Source organism: Medicago sativa, chromosome 6, assembly GCF_051527215.1.
Source record: "Medicago sativa cultivar Bolivia chromosome 6, Bolivia_mono, whole genome shotgun sequence".
Taxonomy (NCBI): Eukaryota; Viridiplantae; Streptophyta; class Magnoliopsida; order Fabales; family Fabaceae; genus Medicago; species Medicago sativa.
In genome coordinates, this window is record NC_140754.1 from 33,033,305 (window position 1) to 33,057,275 (window position 23,971).

The window sequence follows — 23,971 nt, forward strand, 5'->3', positions numbered from 1 at the left end:
CACGTTAAAAAAAGTCCCTAATTGTGGACAATAACTTTTTTTAATAAGGATCAATATGACAATATGTAAATACTTAATGAAATTGATATTATCGTAAGTAAGTGTATTGAGAGACAGATATACAAGTATTAACAAAACATTTTAACATCAATGACTATTTTGATCAACAAAATGCATAATCAAAAACTATTTTGATATTTCGACACGTTAAAGGATTATTATGATTAACTAGGATCAAAATGACTATTATGAAAAAACTTTTATTACAAAAAAAAATGGTGTTGAAAGCGATGCAAGTGTCTAGTCTAGATAAACAGTGCAGGTAACAAAAACAAATAGATCGAAGTTGGCGCTCCTTTTTCCTTTTCTAACATTCATCTCTCTCTGTCTACTTTCTCTCGATCCATCCACGAACCATTTCCCCAACTATATAAATCAAAACCTCTCACAAAACAACACAATCATAATCATAATCCCTAAATCTCGAAATCGCTTAATAATAATCCACAAATTAATCGATTATCACACCCAAACATGGCCTTACGCAGAAGAACTTTACTCAAAGTTATCGTTCTTGGAGACAGTGGGTACGTTCCTAATCCTCAAACTTCATTTTCAGTTTTTTTTTTTTTTTTTTTTTACTTTTCTCTAACGTGATTTTGTTTTCATTTTTGTTAGGGTTGGAAAAACTTCGTTGATGAATCAGTATCCTTTGCAATTTTATGATTTGGTATTTGATTAATTTTTTTTATTTTTTTATTATTATTACTCATTTGATTTTAGTTTATTGCTTCATTTGCATGATTTTGGGTCATAGTGGTGTTTATGTCAATTGGGATGCATTGTTGGAGAGTGGAATTTATGATTGTGGTTGAGAATTTGTGTTTAATTTAATTTTTACTATATCCGAATGTACATCACGCCGAGATTTTGAATTGCGGTAATCATATCGTGGTTTTATCGGTATTTTGAATATCTCGGAGTGTTGTGGTTGTAATGTAGATTTTATCGCAATTTTCAATATCGTGTAGGGATGTATTTTTGGAGATTCGAATTAATAATTGTGGTTGAGAATTTTAGTTGAATTTAATTTTTACTATTTTCGAATGCATCTCTTGACGAGATTTTGAATCGCGGTAATCATATCGTGATTTTATCGCGATTTTCAATATCGCGGAGAGTTGTGGTTGTATTGTAGATTTTATCGCAATTTTCAATATTGGGTTGAATGGTGGTTTTTATCGCGATTTTTGATACCGTGGAGATTTGTGGCCTCGATTGCAATCGCTGGGAAATCAAAAACCCTATTGTCGTAGCTTAGGGTGTAGTCTCAAAACTTTATTTATCGTGATCTTTGATATTGATGAGAATTGGGATAAAATACTGCCTCGATCAGGATAGCGGAGAATTTGAGAACTCTAATGTTGTAGTTTAGATCGTAGTTGTGCACCGTTGTTTGAAACTCTGTCTTATTTCAGAGTGGCCGAATTGTGGTAATGGTTTGTCACAGTCATCGATAATATGGAGAACTGTGTTTAAATCGCGGAGAAATAAAAAACCCTAATGTTGTAGTCGCAGACCTTTATGTAAAACTCTGTATGTCACTTCAAAGAAGCTGGATCATTGTAATGGTTAGTCACAATCTTTGATATTGCTGAGAATTGTAGTGAAACTGAACCTCAATTGCAGTTGTTTAGAAATCATAAGCCATAATGTTGCAGATCAGACTGTAGTGTAGACTTCTATTCGAAACCGTGTCTCATTTCAAAGCAGCTGAATTGCGGTAATGGTTCATCGTAATCTTTGATATTGCTGACAATTGTAGTTTAATGCATGGAGTTTAATGGCGGTTTCAATCAATGTTGTGGAGAAATAAAAAAAACCCTATTGTTGCATCTTAGACTGTAGTCCCAGATCTTTATTTAAAACTGTATCACTTCAGAGCAGCTAAATACATTAATGAGCCATTGAAATTTTAAATAATAGAGGGCAAATACTATTTGGCATACTCAATGAATTAGCATGCTTAATGAATATTGGAAATTGGTAGGTAGAAGTGGTCCTTATGATTTTCTCTGAAATTATGGCTTTTTAGCACTACTCTAAAATGTATTGTTGTTTTTCTCTAGCATTGAATGTGGTTCGGCACAAAATTAGGGTGATACACATTTAATGTTGCTGAGTTTCTTTAAATATCATGCTTCTGTAAAACTTATGATTATTTGATTTAGATCGATTTAAGGTTATTCAAGGACTATTTTATTTTTCAAATATCGGCATATGTGGGCCATTAACTACTTGTATAGATATGTGCACAAGAAGTTCAGTCAGCAATATAAAGCTACAATTGGTGCTGACTTTGTAACCAAAGAATTGCAGATCGATGACCGACTAGTTACTCTACAAGTGGGTTTTCTAGTTCATTGTTATTTCAGTATTATTTTTTTTATTGTGTTTAAGATTATTATAATTATAATGTAAATTATGTATATTTTAATGATTTATGTGTTTGTGTTGTAGATATGGGACACTGCAGGGCAGGAGAGATTTCAAAGTCTTGGTGTTGCATTTTATAGAGGGGCCGATTGCTGTGTTCTCGTTTACGATGTTAATGTGATGAAGTCATTTGATACACTTGATAACTGGCACGAGGAGTTTCTGAAACAGGTTTACTATGTCTCCTCTATTTTTCTAATTTTGTTACTCGGTGATTTGCATACTAACACTCTTTCAAATGTTGAGTCCAAATAAATTATAGGCTATACATATAAAAAAAATAGATTCCTTTGAGTGCGTTTGAGGTTTGTGAGACAAATTCTGAATATAAGCTGCTTTGAAATTATGATGACAATGGAGAACCTCATTTCTTCATGTGTAGAGGATTAGTGTGATTACGGATTTTAAACTTGGCATTATACTTACTTATTGCAGCAGAAATTGATTATGATTATTTCATATAGCTTTCATATGTTAATTATATATGTCATAACTCATGACCATGGTTTTGCTTTATAGCAACTTCTCCAATAGTTTGTTGAGACAATTGTTGCATCTGAATGTTTCTTGTGACGTTAAACAATAACATAAACATAGCTTAATTCTCCAGTATTTAGTTCTTACTTGTCTTGGACCTGTATTACCATCCAAGAGGAGGATTGGTTCTACATTTCCTCTTACAATGGTTATGAATGAATCAACGGAGAAAACAGTGAAGGAAACCAAATTGGATGAATAACCTAACAAACGAAATGGAAAACAGTGATGAACCACAGAGAAGGGTCAACTCCTTACTCTATAGAACCCAGAAACCCACTCAGGAATTGCATAACTCCCCAATTCGTTGCCCCCCTCTAAATAAGTGTTACTGTTACTTCCCCCACATTACGTTTTATCCTCCCCCCACATTATTAATGTGCCTATAAATACTTCCCCCAACAAGTTTCACCTTGTCCTCAATGTTAATGATGACTAAATCCAATAAGCTAGCATGGTCCCACTGTTTGATTTGGACTCTGCCCATTATTATTTCACCAAAGAATGCCTTTTGCTTATGGGCTGGACCAAAATCTTCCTGTCCAGCAGCATAATACAGAGAAACATCTGCCTTTCCAGCATCCTGACTCTATGCTAAACTGTACATAGCCCATTAATACTATAACTTCATTTCATGGACAGCTTGGGCTTCCTCTACGTACAATTTGGTTGGACTAGTAATCAGACTCATTGCACTCTTAGAGACCAAGTTTTCTCATTGTTGGTGGTTTTGGCCCATTTGCTTTGGAACAGGGTCCAGTTGGTACCCATCAGATTTCACCGTTGTATCTTTTTTCCATCATTCACTGGTTGCCTTAGTTAGCTTCCCTTTTTCCATTCTCTGCATGACAGCTTCTACCCGGCAGTTTTGCTAGTGGCTGAAGGGCCAGATTCTATATAAACCAAGGCCCTTGCTCTCTGCACAAGCTCTCAAGTGAAAATTAATGGCCTGTGAAAATCCTCGTAAATTTGACCTAGAGCTCTATGGCTATATTAAAGATAAGAAAATGATAGGGAATTTTCATATATTTATTGGTTCTCAAGATTGACCTTGATAGTTCAGATTAGCTGTTTGTACATTGGCTTATCCTTCACTTAGATTGATACTAACCTGCACTCACTTTAACTAACTCTGAACAATTTAAAACCGTCAGAAACTAACCAGTGCCGTGTAACACATTACATACTGTCAAGGCTTTACTGACTGGTGCCTATATCACCGAACAGGGTTTCAGTGCTTTGAGACAGCAGTACCTTAGTTTGCTGCTAGTTTTTGGCTTTTTACTAAGATTCTGTCCTTTTGTTGTTATTTAGCAAGTCTGGATGTCCTTTTCTCTTCTTCCTTGAATTTCTACGAAGTAAATTATATAAGCTGCATCATGGATATTTTTGGTGTGAATGAAGCATTCAAATTCTTATTGAATCAAACATACCACAGTATGATTTGTTATGTAATTGAACTGCTATGGGTAGTAATTTTTCTGTTTGAAGTCATTTGAGCCCACCTGATGTTGAAGTTTGTGGAGCTGACAAATTTTATAATTTGTTTAGTGTGGATGCATAATTTTCCGGTTCATTAATTACCATTTTAATGTTGTGTCACAGGCAAACCCTTCTAATCCAAGCACTTTTCCATTTATATTGCTTGGAAACAAAGTTGATATTGATGGCGGGAATAGTCGAGTGGTATGCAAATGTTATTGCAGTTATATAATTATTCATCTCCTGCTCAAGGATCTAATTATGTTCTATACAGGTTTCTGATAAGAAAGCAAAGGAGTGGTGTGCCTCAAAAGGGAACATTCCTTACTTTGAGACATCTGCAAAGGAAGACTTGAATGTTGATGCTGCATTCCTACGTATTGCCAAGACCGCATTAGCCAATGAACGTGAGCAAGACATGTAAGATTTTAATTGTTTTAAATTTAAATTTTGATTATTTTTGTCCAAATATGTTTAGTTCCTAGACATTTTTCTTTAGTGTCTATGATAGGACATTATGGTGGCGTTTGATCCATGTAGCTTGTAGCCGACTCCACTTAGTGGGAGAAGGCTTGGTTGTTGTTGTAGACGAATACTGAAATGTTGAATCATTATATGCATCGCACACCAGTTAGTAGTGTTGTGTAGTAGATAGAGTATAGGACCTCCAGCTGGCTATCTTTTTATCTGTAATGTTTTTTATTTTTTTATTTTCCCTGAATACGCATAGCTATAAATCACATGGCTTCTTTGGCTCTTTGCCTGAGTCTTCTTGCCCAAAGGAAAAAATTGTAATTACAGATAATCATTGTTTCTGCTATTTTTGTGATAGACACAAAGTACTTATGTAGTTTTGCATTATTTTTAGGTTTTAGTTTTGGGAAAATGTGATTGTGCCTCTTAACATTTAGTCTGAACTTCTGTTGTTACTAACCAATTGTTTGCATAAACTATCTCTCGGCAAGAAGTGTTGTCTATCGAATTGTAACTTGTAACGAAGCTGCCAGTTAACATAGGGGACTCCCGCTTGGGACAGCAGTATTTAACATAGGGGGCTGCCAGTTATGGCTTTATGTAGCTGCCCATTTCTCACTACTTGTGAAAAAGTTGATTGGTGAAGCTGGTAGTTAACATAGGGGACTCCCACTTGGGACAGTAGGAAGAAGCACTTCAGAGTGAATGGCGCAGCTTCCACAGTTTGATTTTAAACTTTTCCCCAATAAATCTTATAAATTTGATCGTATGGTTTGATCTAATTCAATGATGTGGCATTTATTCATGTACTTACTCGATTTTCTTCCTTCTTTTGGGGCCTAGTCTCATTGACTTTTCGTTAGTAACCAACTCCAAATATCCGCTTTCAGTTAGGTTAGTTGGTCAGACATAGTTAGAAGAAATAAGACATGTCACCGAAAAATAAGAGTAGGGTTTTAGAATGAAAGGAAGAGGTGCCTAAGGATTTATGGGATGGTGCAGACACTAAGAAATCTCGGTAGTTGATTGCTGTGTTTTGTGCTGCGATTGAGCCGTTATGGGATTGCGGCACAGATCAGTTACTGGCCACCATGGCGAGGCAAGGACGTCATGCATGAAGGTGCAGGCGTGCAGTGAATAGCAAAATAATAATAGAAACTTATAGTAAAATATTTACTTGTATGTATGTAGTATAACATTATGTAGATATATAGTGAAATTATTTAGAATTAGATATAATTTATAAATCATTTATTGAAAGAGAGGCCATCCTGCTACATGTCATCCCGGCTGTTGTCCGGGTTGTCTGGGATTGACAACTATGTTGAATATTTGTTGTGTTTCATTCCATAATTAGGGTAGAGATTCACTTTATTATTTCTAATAAAATACCATGTTATACTGTCACCTTTCTTTGTATCAGATATGAGATTTTAACAGATGCTTGCTTAACTGACTTCTGAATTCAATATTTCATTATGCCTTGCAGATATTTTCAACCTATTCCGGAGCCTGTTGTTCCAGAGAATGAGCAGAGGGGTGGTTGTGCATGTTGACCGGAATTTCTCTCCAATACCCATCAAATTCTTCAATTCTTTTTGGTCGCATTAAATTACTCCCTCCCCACTTTGTACACTCCACATGAGCTGCTTGAGTAAATCATGTTTGCCCTTGATGTTGCTGTTGTAGTTCTGTTTACTTGCGGTTCAACTTTAGAATGTTGCATTCGTAGGAATGAATATTAAATTGGTTTTGTTAGACAAATATTTTAATTTTTGAATTTTACATCAGGATACTGTTTTGGTGAAACTAGAGATCGTTATAGTTTGCAGTGATAGCAAAATTAGGTGTATTGAGTCCTTGATGAAAAACCAAACCTTACAATGGATGACATTTTTCTCCTAATTGAACAGAAATTTGGTTTTTCTCCTGTTTGAAAGACAGGTGGGTAACCATTTTTTCCCTACAAACACATACCTCAAGACTATGATATTTTGACTCCTTTCACCCTATTGATTTCTCGCGCGTCTTATATAGTTTGAATTATAGAATTGAAACGGCATAAACACCCTATAAAAACTCTCAAAAACGCATTCAAACATTTCAGAGTTTCACTACCAAAAAAAAAAACACTTCAGAGTTTAGAATCTGAATAGGACGCACGTGAAACTAGAGTGCGAAAAATTATAGCTTAATATTTTATGATCTGGCGTTCAAATCGACGGCATGTCAACAAATGATATTCCTTAAAAAAAAATGTCAGCAAATGATATGGATGGATAGATAGGTAGATTTTTTTTCTATGATAAAATAATTAGAATAAATTTGAACATAAAATAATACAAAATACAAAAGTAATATCATTTTGTCGAGTATTCAATTAAACAAGGAAAACTCTCTCTCTCTCTCTCTCTCTCTCTCTCTCTCTCTCTCTCTCTCTCTCTCTCTCTCTCTCTCTCTCTCTCTCTCTTTCTCTCTCTCTCTCTCTCTCTCCCCGCCGGCTAAAACCCTAATTTCTTCTCCCCAAACCACCCCTCTACATTGTTTTTCTCCTTCCTTTTTATTTAAATAAGTGATTTTCACATCGAATTACCTTTTTGTCGTCGTAGTGTGACGCTGTTTGTTTGTCGTCTTTGTACGACGTTGTTTGTTTTTTCCCTCTTGTTCACGTGTTTGCTCAGATCGATTGTCAGATCAGCTTCGATCCAGTGCAGATCCAACCTATGACTTTGGCGTCATCAACGTTGCAGATCCGGAGGCATGACTATTCCGAAGATTTTAATATAGTCATATTTGTAGGCTTATGTACTTTGCCGTTTGTTCACAGATTCATCCTTTTTGTTTTTAGCGAATTTGTATTGCATCGATGTACTCTATCAATATGAATGAATGAACGTCCTTTGTTTTGTGTCAAAAAAAATGATAATAATAATAATATATATTATTATTTTAGCATGGAAAATATATAATAAATTTTTTACGTAACAATTAGAAGAAAATAAAAATTAGGAAGATTATATATATAATGAGAAATTATAATAAAACTCGTTTTTTCTTTAAAATTTACTTCAGTTTGTGAATGCAATATGTACTTTTTCTTACTGATTCTTAAGTACTCAAACAACAGCAGAGACCTAATATATATTTCTTTTATACTCAGGCTATGTGATGAAGGGAGTAGTTAACAAACTAATAATATGTAATCCTCCTATAAAATATTAAAAGTATTTTGTACCAAAAAAATAAATAAAAGATTAGAAGTATATAATTAATGTAAATATTATGGAATACTTTTTTTTGTTTGATAGAATATTTTGGAAAATATTGACCAAGTAACAAATGTAATAATTGATTAGCTCATCAATAATGAAGAGCTACTTTTATATATAAATATATCAAGTTGAATGTCTTATATATGTCACTAAACACATTATTAAAACTAGAAAAGACGTGCACGTGCTCGTATTTTCGCTCATTTTATTGCATATCTACTTCCATGTTTTTTAATGAATTTTTGTTTGAAACTATTTTTCAAATACAGTTTATTGTTAATTAAGTCATAAAAAACACATTTTATATTTTTGTTTGACATACTTTTTGACAATATTTTTGTTTGTTACATAGTATGTTATTATTATTTGAATGATTTTCGATAAAGTCCAAAAGAAACATTCAAATTATTTAAAACATAATACTTCATCCGGTCCTATTTATAAGAAAAATTTGGTCAACAAATGTTAATGTATTTGAACTGTATTTTTAACCAAATATATTAACTTTTGTTGACCCAAATTTCTCGTTTAAATAGGACCGGAGGAAGTACTATGAATCAGAGGAGGATGCCGAGTATCAAAGAAAAATACAAAGAGTATCCAAAATAGAATGCATCCTGATCTCTAGGATTCATTACAAAGAAAAAATTGAATAAAAGATGAATGAGATGGTATAAGAGTGTGTTCCCGTATATAGATTAGTTGGAGTAAATAACTCTAACTAACTCTTAACCAATTTAGTAACTCTAGTTAACTTATCAACTAACTATAATTGATTAACTATGTTGTAATACTTAATCTCCACCTTTCAAACTAATCATCGCTTATAGGCATTATATTCTCCTCATCACACATTTCAATCTCTTACCATTCCATAAGCCTATCAAACATAGCTATTTTTTTTTTCATTGACAAATTCTTTTCACTCTCCCATGTATTGTGTTGCACCATATGATTTCCATGATTTAGGCTTGGTTGCATTTTGTATTGTTCTATATAGCACTACTCCTTCCAATTTCCATGCTGCATTAAATGTATCATTCAACTCATCTTCCTTCTTAATTGATTGTGCTTGCACTTGTCACGAATGGTTCCATGGAAATTGGAAGGTAAGACTTTATCTTCCGATTTCCATGGAACCATTGGTGACAAGCATAAGCTACCTTCCTCTTCAATATCTTGTTCATAGCTGGGTCTTTTCAGGTACGAGGTTGTGCCTGCGCACCATTATTTTTAAAATTTGCACAAGTTATTCTTTTTTTATTACTACAGGAGTATTGATATTTGCACATGAAAAATTGGACAATCAACCAGACAACTTATAAAAAAACACACAAAAAATTTATAATAGCTCTCTCTCTCAACCAAATTAACATTTGTTTTTAGTGTGATTTTATAAGTTGTCTCGTAAGTCGTTCAGCTTATTGTTAAAATATCCATAGTTTTTTCAATGTACATCCAAGACCCCAAGTGAATCTCTTTCACCTCATAGGGCTCCATTTTTTTCTATGCCATGGACTGAACAATTATGCATGGACTAACTAGCTTTTTAATAATTTTTATCGTTTCCTTTTATTTTTCTTACGTTTTGCTTACTTTTAATTTTTTCCACAAGAGAAGTGCTAATATAAATGATCGTTCTGAATTTGTTTTAAAGAGAAGTGCTACTAAGCAAAAATACAGATTAGTTACATAATAGAGTGAAGTGATCAAAAGCTAACTTATTTGAACTTCAAAGAACATTAAGTGAGTGAAGTGATCAAAAGCTAACTTGTCTAAATGATTCAAATAGCGTTAATGAGTATTTTGAACCACGATGGTTCAAATATAAAAAACAAATACTAGAGTTGACAACGATGGTTAACACTACATAACTATTATAAAAATTGAACCACGAAAATGTTTATTATTTAAAAAAATAATAAATATATAATACAATTGAATCGTAGCGGGTAAATAATTTAGCATTAAAATAGGGTAGTGGGTAGTATTTTGAAAGATTTATCCTTTGTCTTGGCTGCTGAAAGATTTATCCTTTGTCTTGGCTGCCAAAATGATATATATTACCACAAGAAAGCTCCCTAGCACAAAGTGTGCAAGGAGGAGCAAAATAGTTTTACATCACGGAACGGTAAAGAGAATACAGAAAAATTCAGTCAAGACCCAAACAAGCAAAGGGTTGTTTCAACCATATAAAATGACCAAAAGGAAAATTAACATTTTGAGCTTCAGCCACCAATAGGTAGAAACTTTCACTTTATCCATCGACTTCGGAATAGATTTAGCTTTGTTGTTAAAGAGTCTGTTATTCCTTTCTTTCCTCAACATTGAAACACAACAAAGCCATATTAGCTGCAAAAATGATCGCCGTCGTTTTGAACCTCCTGTAGAATAAGCAAATTGAGTAAAATGGTCTTTAATATTGTAATACCCCACATATAAAAGTTCAGTATCAGTTATTCTACCCTTGGAATTTGTAAGAGATTGGTAAATGGTAAATGTGCATAAGACTTTTTAGGACCAAATCCTATTATTCCACTGGACCACGGGGAATGTAATTTTCCACTGCAAACTTTAACGGCATGTTTATCAATTAAGTGAATTTTAGAATAGTTTAGAAAAGGGAAAATTGGTCATTTACACAAAAGGGTACAAATAGGACAAAAACCTTAAAATATCTGATTTTTCCACACTTTAAAAACTAGTATGACGTGGTTGAAGTGCAATGTGGATGCCGCGTTCCATGACCGTAACCATATTACAACTTTTGCGTGTTGTGTTAGAGACTCTCGCGGGCAATTTATTCGGGCTCAAAAGAAATGGCAGTGGGCAAATATGACAGTTTTGGAGGGGGAGGGAGTAGCCTTACTCGAGGCCCTTCACTTTGCTGATGCAAACAGATGGGACCGGGTTGTCTTCTCTCTCTCTCTCTCTCTCTCTCTCTCTCTCTCTCTCTCTCTCTCTCTCTCTCTCTCTCTCTCTCTCTCTCTCTCTCTCTCTCTCTCTCTCTCTTGCCGCCGGCTAAAACCCTAATTTCTTCTCCCCAAACCACCCCTCTACATTGTTTTTCTCCTTCCTTTTTATTTAAATAAGTGATTTTCACATCGAATTACCTTTTTGTCGTCGTAGTGTGACGCTGTTTGTTTGTCGTCTTTGTACGACGTTGTTTGTTTTTTTCCTCTTGTTCAGGTGTTTGCTCAGATCAGATTGTCAGATCAGCTTCGATCCAGTGCAGATCCAACCTATGACTTTGGCGTCATCAACGTTGCAGATCCGGAGGCATGACTATTCCGAAGATTTTAATATAGTCATATTTGTAGGCTTATGTACTTTGCCGTTTGTTCACAGATTCATCCTTTTTGTTTTTAGCGAATTTGTATTGCATCGATGTACTCTATCAATATGAATGAATGAACGTCCTTTGTTTTGTGTCAAAAAAAATGATAATAATAATAATATATATTATTATTTTAGCATGGAAAATATATAATAAATTTTTTACGTAACAATTAGAAGAAAATAAAAATTAGGAAGATTATATATATAATGAGAAATTATAATAAAACTCGTTTTTTCTTTAAAATTTACTTCAGTTTGTGAATGCAATATGTACTTTTTCTTACTGATTCTTAAGTACTCAAACAACAGCAGAGACCTAATATATATTTCTTTTATACTCAGGCTATGTGATGAAGGGAGTAGTTAACAAACTAATAATATGTAATCCTCCTATAAAATATTAAAAGTATTTTGTACCAAAAAAATAAATAAAAGATTAGAAGTATATAATTAATGTAAATATTATGGAATACTTTTTTTTGTTTGATAGAATATTTTGGAAAATATTGACCAAGTAACAAATGTAATAATTGATTAGCTCATCAATAATGAAGAGCTACTTTTATATATAAATATATCAAGTTGAATGTCTTATATATGTCACTAAACACATTATTAAAACTAGAAAAGACGTGCACGTGCTCGTATTTTCGCTCATTTTATTGCATATCTACTTCCATGTTTTTTAATGAATTTTTGTTTGAAACTATTTTTCAAATACAGTTTATTGTTAATTAAGTCATAAAAAACACATTTTATATTTTTGTTTGACATACTTTTTGACAATATTTTTGTTTGTTACATAGTATGTTATTATTATTTGAATGATTTTTGATAAAGTCCAAAAGAAACATTCAAATTATTTAAAACATAATACTCCATCCGGTCCTATTTATAAGAAAAATTTGGTCAACAAATGTTAATGTATTTGAACTGTATTTTTAACCAAATATATTAACTTTTGTTGACCCAAATTTCTCGTTTAAATAGGACCGGAGGAAGTACTATGAATCAGAGGAGGATGCCGAGTATCAAAGAAAAATACAAAGAGTATCCAAAATAGAATGCATCCTGATCTCTAGGATTCATTACAAAGAAAAAATTGAATAAAAGATGAATGAGATGGTATAAGAGTGTGTTCCCGTATATAGATTAGTTGGAGTAAATAACTCTAACTAACTCTTAACCAATTTAGTAACTCTAGTTAACTTATCAACTAACTATAATTGATTAACTATGTTGTAATACTTAATCTCCACCTTTCAAACTAATCATCGCTTATAGGCATTATATTCTCCTCATCACACATTTCAATCTCTTACCATTCCATAAGCCTATCAAACATAGCTATTTTTTTTTTCATTGACAAATTCTTTTCACTCTCCCATGTATTGTGTTGCACCATATGATTTCCATGATTTAGGCTTGGTTGCATTTTGTATTGTTCTATATAGCACTACTCCTTCCAATTTCCATGCTGCATTAAATGTATCATTCAACTCATCTTCCTTCTTAATTGATTGTGCTTGCACTTGTCACGAATGGTTCCATGGAAATTGGAAGGTAAGACTTTATCTTCCGATTTCCATGGAACCATTGGTGACAAGCATAAGCTACCTTCCTCTTCAATATCTTGTTCATAGCTGGGTCTTTTCAGGTACGAGGTTGTGCCTGCGCACCATTATTTTTAAAATTTGCACAAGTTATTCTTTTTTTATTACTACATGAGTATTGATATTTGCACATGAAAAATTGGACAATCAACCAGACAACTTATAAAAAAACACACAAAAAATTTATAATAGCTCTCTCTCAACCAAATTAACATTTGTTTTTAGTGTGATTTTATAAGTTGTCTCGTAAGTGGTTCAGCTTATTGTTAAAATATCCATAGTTTTTTCAATGTACATCCAAGACCCCAAGTGAATCTCTTTCACCTCATAGGGCTCCATTTTTTCTATGCTATGGACTGAACAATTATGCATGGACTAACTAGCTTTTTAATAATTTTTATCGTTTCCTTTTATTTTTCTTACGTTTTGCTTACTTTTAATTTTTTCCACAAGAGAAGTGCTAATATAAATGATCGTTCTGAATTTGTTTTAAAGAGAAGTGCTACTAAGCAAAAAAACAGATTAGTTACATAATAGAGTGAAGTGATCAAAAGCTAACTTATTTGAACTTCAAAGAACATTAAGTGAGTGAAGTGATCAAAAGCTAACTTGTCTAAATGATTCAAATAGCGTTAATGAGTATTTTGAACCACGATGGTTCAAATATAAAAAACAAATACTAGAGTTGACAACGATGGTTAACACTACATAACTATTATAAAAATTGAACCACGAAAATGTTTATTATTTAAAAAAATAATAAATATATAATACAATTGAATCGTAGCGGGTAAATAATTTAGCATTAAAATAGGGTAGTGGGTAGTATTTTGAAAGATTTATCCTTTGTCTTGGCTGCTGAAAGATTTATCCTTTGTCTTGGCTGCCAAAATGATATATATTACCACAAGAAAGCTCCCTAGCACAAAGTGTGCAAGGAGGAGCAAAATAGTTTTACATCATGGAACGGTAAAGAGAATACAGAAAAATTCAGTCAAGACCCAAACAAGCAAAGGGTTGTTTCAACCATATAAAATGACCAAAAGGAAAATTAACATTTTGAGCTTCAGCCACCAATAGGTAGAAACTTTCACTTTATCCATCGACTTCGGAATAGATTTAGCTTTGTTGTTAAAGAGTCTGTTATTCCTTTCTTTCCTCAACATTGAAACACAACAAAGCCATATTAGCTGCAAAAATGATCGCCGTCGTTTTGAACCTCCTGTAGAATAAGCAAATTGAGTAAAATGGTCTTTAATATTGTAATACCCCACATATAAAAGTTCAGTATCAGTTATTCTACCCTTGGAATTTGTAAGAGATTGGTAAATGGTAAATGTGCATAAGACTTTTTAGGACCAAATCCTATTATTCCACTGGACCACGGGGAATGTAATTTTCCACTGCAAACTTTAACGGCATGTTTATCAATTAAGTGAATTTTAGAATAGTTTAGAAAAGGGCAAATTGGTCATTTACACAAAAGGGTACAAATAGGACAAAAACCTTAAAATATCTGATTTTTCCACACTTTAAAAACTAGTATGACGTGGTTGAAGTGCAATGTGGATGCCGCGTTCCATGACCGTAACCATATTACAACTTTTGCGTGTTGTGTTAGAGACTCTCGCGGGCAATTTATTCGGGCTCAAAAGAAATGGCAGCGGGCAAATATGACAGTTTTGGAGGGGGAGGGAGTAGCCTTACTCGAGGCCCTTCACTTTGTTGATGCAAACAGATGGGACCGGGTTGTCTTCAAGTCCGACTCATCTACTCTAGTGCATGCTCTATCGTCTCGGGGTCATGGTGATTCAGAATTTTGTGCTATTGTTTCTAGTATTATTTATCAGTTAGCTTTACATTCCAACTTCGAGGTGAAGTTTATTAGGAGACAAGCGAACATGGTTGCTCATACTTTAGCTAGGGCGGCCTGTTCTTGGGCTAGTCACCGTATTTTTGATTCTTATCCTTATTGTATTGAACATTGGTTGATTAGGAGACAAGCGAACATGGTTGCTCATACTTTAGCTAGGGCGGCCTGTTCTTGGGCTAGTCACCGTATTTTTTATTCTTATCCTTATTGTATTGAACATTGATTGATTAATGATAATAATTAATTTTGCTTCGGTAAAAAAAAAAAAACCAATATTCATAATTACATAATTCATATTCATAAAAAAAAAAACCAATATTCATAATTACATAATTCATATTCATAATTACAATTTTCATGATAATAATTAATTTTGCTTCGGTAAAAAAAAAAAAAAAACCAATATTCATAATTACATAATTCATATTCATAAAAAAAAAAAACCAATATTCATAATTACATAATTCATATTCATAATTACATAATTACATAATTCATATTCATAATTACAATTTTCATAATTACAATTTATTCATAAATATTCATAATTCATATTCATAAAAAAAAAAAACCAATATTCATAATTACATAATTCATATTCATAATTACATAATTACATAATTCATATTCATAATTACAATTTTCATAATTACAATTTATTCATAAATATTCATAATTGTAATTTACAAATGTTTAATGGTAATTTGGTAATACAAATAATGTTTAATGGTAAGTTTAAACCATCACACCATTTCAAATCAAGAAGACACTTTAAAGTTTATAAATACTTTAAAGTTTATAAATAATATCATACTGCATGTTTCGATCGACGTGGGACGATTTAGAGTCTTTTTTTTCTCTTTTAAGTAAATGAACTGCAAATGAATGATTCTGCAGCAGCTCATAATGTTCTCTTTAATTTGATTTGAAGATTTTTGTTTTGCTTTCACCCTTTTCCCTCTCTGCGTTGTTTTCACTTAGTAAACTTTGTAATAATTCAGTTATAAAAGTGATTATAAGACGTGTGTATCCTTATTAATCATAAACACATACGGTTCTAATGTTACATTTGCACCAACTATAAAAGTTAAAAACGATTTTTGCAGAAGCAAAGTCTACGGAATCCCTTGCAATTAGCACGGTTATGATCACTCAAACACATTCCTTTAAATCGATAGCTCTTTAACTCCGTTTGTACCATCATCTCTGCATTGATTTATCAATCGGTCATTAATATGATTAATATAAACATAGCTCACCAAAAATAAAATTCGTTAACTACATTATTACTTATTCCTAAAAGACTTACGAGAAGCAAAGAGAATAAGCAAAATGAAGAAAAACCCAAAGAGTGTCTTGTTCATGATTACTGCTTGCTGCAATCTTCACCCTAGAACTATTATCCTATTAATGAACAAACTTGTATTGGGCACTCGTATAACTTAGTTGAATGATCACTATCATCAACAATGAGTTGTTTAATTAGTTCAAAGAACATTAATTATGTGAGCGAGGTGATAAAAACCTAACTCTGCACAAATTACAAACACTAGAGTGGTCAACACTCCACATTAAAAAGGGTATTGGGCAATATTTTTTTTTGTCACGTTGTATAGCGGCTAGGGCAATTCACCTTAAAGGTGAATAAATAAGGTGTTCGGGGTTCGAACCCCGGCCCTAGCATATATTATGCATTATCTATTACCAAGTGAGTTAAGCTCACAGAAACTATTGGGTAGTATTTGAAATTTTGTCCCGATTGCTGTATGTTTAATCTTAACTTTAAAAACTTTTAATAATTTTTTTAAAATACTGCTAAAAATTAAGTAACAACCTTTCTAAACTATAAAAAAGAAAATAAGTAGCAATAAAGTTTAAATTATTTCAGAATATATGTATTGGTCAAGTAATCTAGTGGATAGAATTTCATCCTTTCAAAATATATGTATTCTACCTCTTGTCAAAAAAAAAAAATGTATTCTACCTAGTGGCTCCAAAAAATAAATTTAAATATATGTATTCTATACTAAATATGGGCATGATTGGGAGAAAATATAGAACGTTGCTCAGGGGACAGTCCCAATAAACTAAATATCATGTCTTTGTATTCCACATTCTATCTTTTCTCCCAAACAAAACTTGTAGTTGTTTTTCGTAGTTTCAAGATCGAGTCTAACATTGTTGATGACGGTGGCAAAAGATTCTGATAGAGAGGATGCTTATATTAAAATCAATATAACTCATTTGTCCTTCTTTAGGAAAAAAATATAAATCATGTTTCTGTTCAATCTTCTTCATCAGTGAACGTAAGTTCGATATATGTTCCACAAACTTATTATTATTATTATTATTATTATTATTATTATTATTATTATTATTATTATTATTATTATTATTATTATTATTATTATTATTATTATTATTATTATTATTATTATTATTATTATCATCATTATTATTATCTATTGTAACACCCACAACGTGGCTTTCGATATCCCACCAGTTGGATACGAAAGGTTCCCGCCAGTTGGAACGGGCACTATCCGTAAGGATGACCCCACGTTAATAAGAGGAACCGAATCACATTGGAATGAGAGGGATCCAGAGGCCGTGTAGGTATGGGACTACATGGTTGAAGGAAGGCTTATAAGAATTGTTAGGTACTACCCATATCAACAAGATGCATCTTCTTTTCGGTAGCCCATTCCATAAGAACTCCACAGTTAAGAGTGCTTGGCTTGGAGTAGTACTAGGATGGGTGACCTACCGGGAAGTTTCCCGGTAAGCATGTGAGTGAGGACAAAGCATGCTGAAAAGACTCGTGTTGGTTTGTGGGGTTAGTCGGCAATCCTGAAAGCAGTTTGGGATGTTACAAATGGTATCAGAGCAGACCTCTCCTAGTACGGTGTGGTTCGGGGACGAACCAGGCGGAAGCTAGTGGGCATGTAACACCCACAACGTGGCTTTCGATATCCCGCCAGTTGGATGCGAAAGGTTCCCGCCAGTTGGAACGGGCACTATCCGTAAGGATGACCCCATGTTAATAAGAGGAACCGAATCACATCGGAATGGGAGGGATCCAGAGGCCGTGTAGGTATGGGACTACATGGTTGAAGGAAGGCTTATAAGAATTGTTAGGTACTACCCATATCAACAAGATGCATCTTCTTTCCGGTAGCCCATTCCTTAAGAACTTCACAGTTAAGCGTGCTTGGCTTGGAGTAGTACTAGGATGGGTGACCTACCGGGAAGTTTCCCGGTAAGCATGTGAGTGAGGACAAAGCATGCTGAAAAAACTCGTGTTGGTTTGTGGGGTTAGTCGGCAATCCTGAAAGCAGTCTGGGATGTTACATCTATTATTTATTTACAAAAAAAATGTGGAACAAGAAAATTTTATTAATTAAAATATTAAAATGACACTGATATTTATTCTAAAACAGTCTCGAAATTTGAACTTTATACCTTGAAGTTACAAGGATAACCTATGACTATTGAGCAAGTGCATCAAGTGTATTATACAACTTATTACAATTTAGTGTATCAACACAATACAAGTGTTGTAACTAAATATGTTTTTTTTAGGAATTAAATATGTTTCTAATCCCTATAAATATGTCAACTTTTCGTTTTAGTCCCTTTAAAAAAATTCTTCAACTTTTAGTCCCATAAAAGTGTTTTGAAATGACCAATGTTGTGATTAGTGGTTACATATGTTTTTGCTCCTTCAACGGATTTGAACACAAGACCTATTATCCGTGAGCCTTAGTTTAGACAAATTGAACTCCTAACCCCTGTTTTTAACGAGTTAAATAGTTAAAAACAAAATATGTATTTAATTAGTAGTGTATATTTTGAATATCTTCAAGATAAAAACTTGAACAAAAGTTATAATACACTAATTATATTTATCGTAGAGTTAAATATGTTTTTATCCTTATAAAATTTCAACATTTCATTTTTAGTTTCTCTAATTTTTTTCTTCAACTTTTAGTGTCGACAAAATTATATTGGAAGCAGTTTTAGTCTATGGGACTATGTCACTTAAATTTATTGATTAATTTTTTTCATGTATGTTTAGAATGTTATGAAAAGTTCTTGCACAAAAATGGAATTGAAAAATTAGATTACTAGGTCTAAATTTTCGTTACTTATTTTATCTTTGGTACAAAATTTTTGCTACTTATATCTTGACTTTTAAGAATTCATATTTAATTCACCCAATGTTATCTAAAATTCTATGGACGAATTTTCTTTTGATCAAGTAGCCTAATTACGATAATTTAACTTTTTTAAGATGAAAGTGGGAATTCTGGGTTTGAATGATGACACTTGTATATATAATACAATAATCCAACGAACTAGGCTATGTTTACGGGAACTTTTAATCGAATATTTTATAATGTATTAAACATGACTAAAAAATTAGTCAAAAATTTAATAGTTGAAGAATATTTTATATGATTACAAATAATATTTACCAACGTAGACAATTGCTCATAAATATATTCAAAAAATTTAATGGCTAACGATTTTAATGGCTAACGAATCATTTAATAGTTGAATAATTTTTTTTTTATAATGTGTTAAACATGACTAGAAAATTTAATAGCATAAGAAAAAAGTGATTCAAATGTGTTAAACATGACTAGAAAATTTAATAGCATAAGAAAAAAGTGATTCAATAAAAAAGTGATTCATTATTATTATTCACCAACTTAGGATGTCAATATTTTTAATTTTTTTGTTAATTGTCGTAATTTTATATTTTTTTTGCAACGAACAAACACATATATACAATTAGAGCGTATTACTTTCAGGTGCGATCATACCAGCACTAATGCACCGGATCCCATCAGAACTCCGCAGTAAAGCATAAGAAAAAAGTGATTCAAATGTGTTAAACATGACTAGAAAATTTAATAGCATAAGAAAAAAGTGATTCAATAAAAAAGTGATTCATTATTATTATTCACCAACTTAGGATGTCAATATTTTTTAATTTTTTTGTTAATTGACTAAGTTGTTGAACCACAAAACAAATGCCTGGTCTTGTGTTTGTCAAGTATATTAATCTGCCTACAAGTCTTCTATATGAGTAGATATCTTCATAGGGTTGCCCCCCATCATGGTGCAGCTTGATAGAAGGATCCATAGGTGTGGAAACAGGTTTAGAACCTAATAAACCAGAGTCATTGAGCAAGTCTAAACAATATTTCCTCTGAGAAACAGAAATACCAGTTTTGGAATAAGCAACCTCAAGACCAAGAAAGTATTTCAGTTGACCCAAATCCTTGATTTTGAAAGATGCATCAAGTAAATGCTTGACTCTAGTGATTTCTGGCAAAGAATTTCCAGTTAAGATGATATCATCAACATAGATGAGCAGGGCAGTGAATGAATCATTGGAATCATTCACAAAAAGAGTGTGATCTGCAGAAGCTTGAGTATATCCTTGCTGAGTAAGAAACAAGGTTAACTTTTCATACCAGGACCTGCTGGCCTGCTTCAAACCATAAAGAGATTTATTTAACTTGCAGACTTGATTTGGTTTGGAAGTATGAACACCCTGTGGGATCTACATATACACATCTTCATGGAGGTCACCATGAAGAAAAGCATTGTTCACATCAAGCTGGTGCAATAACCAATCATTGATGGAGGCCAAAGCAAGAAGCATTCTAACAGTGGTGATCTTTGCTACTAGTGAAAAGGTTTCAAAATAGTCAAGACCTTCAATTTGACTATACCCTTTAGAAACCAATCTGGCTTTGTACCTTTCAATAGTGCCATCAGAATGATACTTGATTTTGAACACCCATTTGCTCCCTATAGGTTTGACTTTGGGAGGAGAATCAACCAATGTCCATGTACCATTCTTTACTAAAGCCAGGATCTCAACATTCATTGCCTCAACCCAGTAATCAGATTGCATAGCCTCTTCAAATGATTTGGGCTCAGTGTGGGAAGTAACAGAAAGAGTAAAATGTGATTGTGAAGGAGAAAGAAAATGAGAAGAAGTAAAATTGGACAAAGGATATAAACTACCTGAAGAAGATGAAGCCGGTTGATCTGTGAAAGAGTTACAAACATAGTCTTGAAGCTTAACAGGAACATTTTTGACTCTTTCTGACCTTCTAAGAACAGGTGCAACATCATCTATAGGTTCAGGTAAATGAGGTATAGGAGGGTTTGTAATAGGAGATGGAGAATCATTGTGATTAATGGGAGGAATATGAGAAGAATCAGAGAAAGAATCTTGATTGGAATACTCTACATGGGGGACAGAAGCAGACAAATTATCAGATGCAGAAGTAGAATCAGAAGGATGAGAAAGTGGATTTGTAGAATCATTTTTATAAGGCAAAACATGTTCATAAAAAACAACATTTCTGGAAATGAAAAGTTGTTTAGACTGTAAGTCAAAGAGAACAAAACCCTTGACACCAGTCTTATATCCCAGAAAAACACTCTTTCTTGCTCTAGAATCAAGCTTAGTTCTGTGAGAACAAAGAGTGGAGGCAAAACATAAGGAACCAAAAACTTTAAAGGTATCAAAATCAGGGTTTTGATCAAAAAGAAGTTGATAAGGAGATTGATCTTTTAAAATGGAAGAGGAAACTCTATTTATGATGTAGGTGGCATGCACAAGAGCATAGGACCAAAATTTTTTAGGAAGTTTTGATTGAAAAAGAAGAGCTCTCCCAACATTCAAAATGTGTTGGTGTTTTCTCTCAACTCTCCCATTTTGTTGGGGAGTTTCAACACAAGATTTTTGATGTAAAATACTTTTGGAAGCATAAAATTGTTGTAAATCAAACTCAGGACCATTGTCACTTCTGACAATTTTAACTTTGCAATCAAATTGATTTTCTGCAAAAAGTATAAAGTTTTGAACTTGTAATTGAACTTCTGATTTTGATTTCAATAAAATGATCCATACAAATCTACTATAATCATCCACAACAGTAAGAAAATAACTATGACCATGAATGGATTTAATAGAAAGAGGACCCCAAATGTCAAAATGCAAAATATCCATTTTATTGATTGCTCTTTTGGTACTGATACAAAAGGGAAGTTTCTTTTGCTTAGCAAAATGACAAGTTTCACACACTAAGTTGGGATTAGTTTGCAGGAAAGGAAACTGCTTATTCATAATAGCTAATCTAGAATGAGATAAATGCCCGAGCCTATAGTGCCAAAGAGCTGAAGAAGGAATGATATTTGGATCAGCAACTGAAACAGACATGACTCTTGACATGCTAGCTTCAAGGTTTAGTTTGTACAATCCTTCACATAGATCAGCCAAACCAATCTTCCTTTGAGAAGTCATATCCTGCAATTCACAATATTTGTCAAAGAAATGTAAAGTGCAATTTGAACTGGAACATAGTTTGGACACTGAAATCAAATTAAAAGAAAAATCTTTGAGATATAGAACTCTATTTAAAACTAAATGAGGTGTGAGACTGATGGTGCCTGCTATATTAGTGACAACAATAGTATTATTAGGAAGTTTAACATTGGTAGGCTCAATGTTATAATATGTAGTAAACCAGCTCAAAAAAGAGCAAATATGATCACTTGCTCCTGAATCTAATATCCAGGAGTTAGATTTAACACAGGCCAGGCAATGTGCAACAGGTAGGGAACAATAAGCATTACCTGAAGTAGATGCTTCAACTGGTGTATGACCAATTGAAGCTGAAGTGCTGACCTGGTTGACCAATGAACCAGAAGCAGTCTCAGTAGATCCTTTACAACTTTCATCAGGATCTTCAGATTGCACATAATTTGCATTAGAGTTGAATTTACCATTACCATAGTTGGGAGGATAGCCATGCTTTCTATAACAGGTCTCAATAGTGTGACCTGATTTCCCAAAAAAGCTACATTGTCTACCACTTTTCCCTCCCTGAGAAATGGATCCCTTGCCTCTACCATAAGGTTTCTTGGTTTCAACAGCATTAACCAAGACTTTACTATCATCAATAGCATCAATACCTTCATGACTTTCTTCTTGAGCCACTAAAGAGTAAACTTTGCTGAGAGGAGGTAATGGATCCATAAGCAGAATTTGAGTACGAACAATGGAAAAACCTTCATTAAGGCCACTCAAAAACTGAATCACTTGATCCTCATGCCTAAATTCTTTAACATTTCGCATGGAAGCACACACACATCTCATAGGACAAACACATGAAGGTGTAGGTCTATGACTATCATACTCTTCCCAAAGAGATTTCAATTCAGTGTAATAGTCATTAACAGAACCAGTACCTTGTTTGAGATTGTTGATCTCAGATTTGAGCTTCCAAACACGAATGCGATCAGCTTTGCTAAAATGTTATTTCAACTCATTCCAAACGTCAGAAACGTTATCAATATACACAATGCTCTGTGCAATACTATCAGAAACAGAGTTCATAATCCATGAGTGAATAAGATTGTTGCAACATTCCCATGCAGAAAAATTCAAATCATTATCAGTAGGAGGAGGAATTGTTCCATCTACAAACTGATACTTGTTCTTGCCACCAAGACCTCTATGCATAGCACGTGCCCAAGCTTGATAATTGGACGTGTTCAATTGAGGCTTGATTGCAACTGAATGAGGTACATCACTGGGATGAACATAGTAAGGTGAAGAATAATCTTGCGTTGGATCTTGATTTCGAACCATGATTGATTGAAAGAAAATCAAAATCTGAACGATTCAGGAATCAACACAAGAATGAGAAAAAAATACGAAGAAGAAAGGATCTTCAACGAGAAGAAAGAAGAAGAAAGAAGCTTGAAAGAAAAAAACTTCAGAAGCACGCATCCATGGCGGAAACGGTGCGTAACTGAATCCTAACCACCTTCCCCAAAGAGAAGGCTCCTGA

General features: G+C 33.3%; 2 protein-coding genes and 2 long non-coding RNA genes across 5 annotated transcripts; 3 read left to right on the forward strand and 1 right to left on the reverse strand.

Annotated features, from left to right (window-relative positions):
- The first annotated feature begins 280 nt into the window (after window positions 1–280).
- On the forward strand, window positions 281–6,894 carry LOC146914625 (ras-related protein Rab7-like). Of its 2 annotated transcripts, none has more exons than XM_085717433.1 (7): window positions 281–587; window positions 679–705; window positions 2,307–2,406; window positions 2,521–2,667; window positions 4,639–4,719; window positions 4,790–4,935; window positions 6,479–6,894. In XM_085717433.1, exons 1-7 carry the CDS (start codon window positions 535–537, stop codon window positions 6,543–6,545), a joined length of 621 nt encoding a protein of 206 aa, XP_085573559.1. In that variant the 5' UTR covers window positions 281–534; the 3' UTR covers window positions 6,546–6,894. The 2 variants fall into 2 exon arrangements, with proteins under 2 accessions (XP_085573559.1, XP_085573560.1); XM_085717434.1 differs by having other exon boundaries at window positions 312–587; window positions 4,790–4,922; window positions 6,479–6,798.
- A 2,416-nt stretch (window positions 6,895–9,310) lies between these two features.
- On the forward strand, window positions 9,311–11,662 carry LOC146914626 (uncharacterized). The gene is made up of 2 exons (XR_015016847.1): window positions 9,311–9,464; window positions 11,451–11,662. It is a non-coding gene; the product is annotated as an uncharacterized LOC146914626 (long non-coding RNA).
- Window positions 11,663–13,103: 1,441 nt separating this feature from the next.
- On the forward strand, window positions 13,104–15,265 carry LOC146914627 (uncharacterized). The gene is made up of 2 exons (XR_015016848.1): window positions 13,104–13,257; window positions 14,835–15,265. It is a non-coding gene; the product is annotated as an uncharacterized LOC146914627 (long non-coding RNA).
- Window positions 15,266–20,055: 4,790 nt separating this feature from the next.
- On the reverse strand, window positions 20,056–23,769 carry LOC146914628 (uncharacterized). Its single transcript, XM_085721100.1, has 5 exons — window positions 23,477–23,769; window positions 22,540–23,425; window positions 22,232–22,422; window positions 20,674–21,583; window positions 20,056–20,586 (listed from the first exon to the last, which is right to left on the reverse strand). The coding sequence occupies exons 1-5, from the start codon at window positions 23,767–23,769 to the stop codon at window positions 20,056–20,058; spliced, it is 2,811 nt and encodes a 936-aa protein (XP_085577226.1).
- Window positions 23,770–23,971: the final 202 nt, after the last annotated feature.

What these genes read in the sequence shown, in the direction of transcription:
- LOC146914625 (XM_085717434.1), top strand. Translation starts at nt 535, where the DNA reads ATGGCCTTACGCAGAAGAACTTTACTCAAAGTTATCGTTCTTGGAGAC. An exon ending in ATCGTTCTTGGAGACAGTGG is followed by an intron (nt 588 to 678) that starts GTACGTTCCTAA and finishes CATTTTTGTTAG; the next exon opens with GGTTGGAAAAACTTCGTTGA. An exon ending in ATGGCGGGAATAGTCGAGTG is followed by an intron (nt 4,720 to 4,789) that starts GTATGCAAATGT and finishes TGTTCTATACAG; the next exon opens with GTTTCTGATAAGAAAGCAAA.
- LOC146914628 (XM_085721100.1), bottom strand. Translation starts at nt 23,769, where the DNA reads ATGGTTCGAAATCAAGATCCAACGCAAGATTATTCTTCACCTTACTAT. An exon ending in AGTATTGCACAGAGCATTGT is followed by an intron (nt 23,426 to 23,476) that starts GTATATTGATAA and finishes ATAACATTTTAG; the next exon opens with CAAAGCTGATCGCATTCGTG. An exon ending in TCAGTCTCACACCTCATTTA is followed by an intron (nt 22,423 to 22,539) that starts GTTTTAAATAGA and finishes TGTGAATTGCAG; the next exon opens with GATATGACTTCTCAAAGGAA.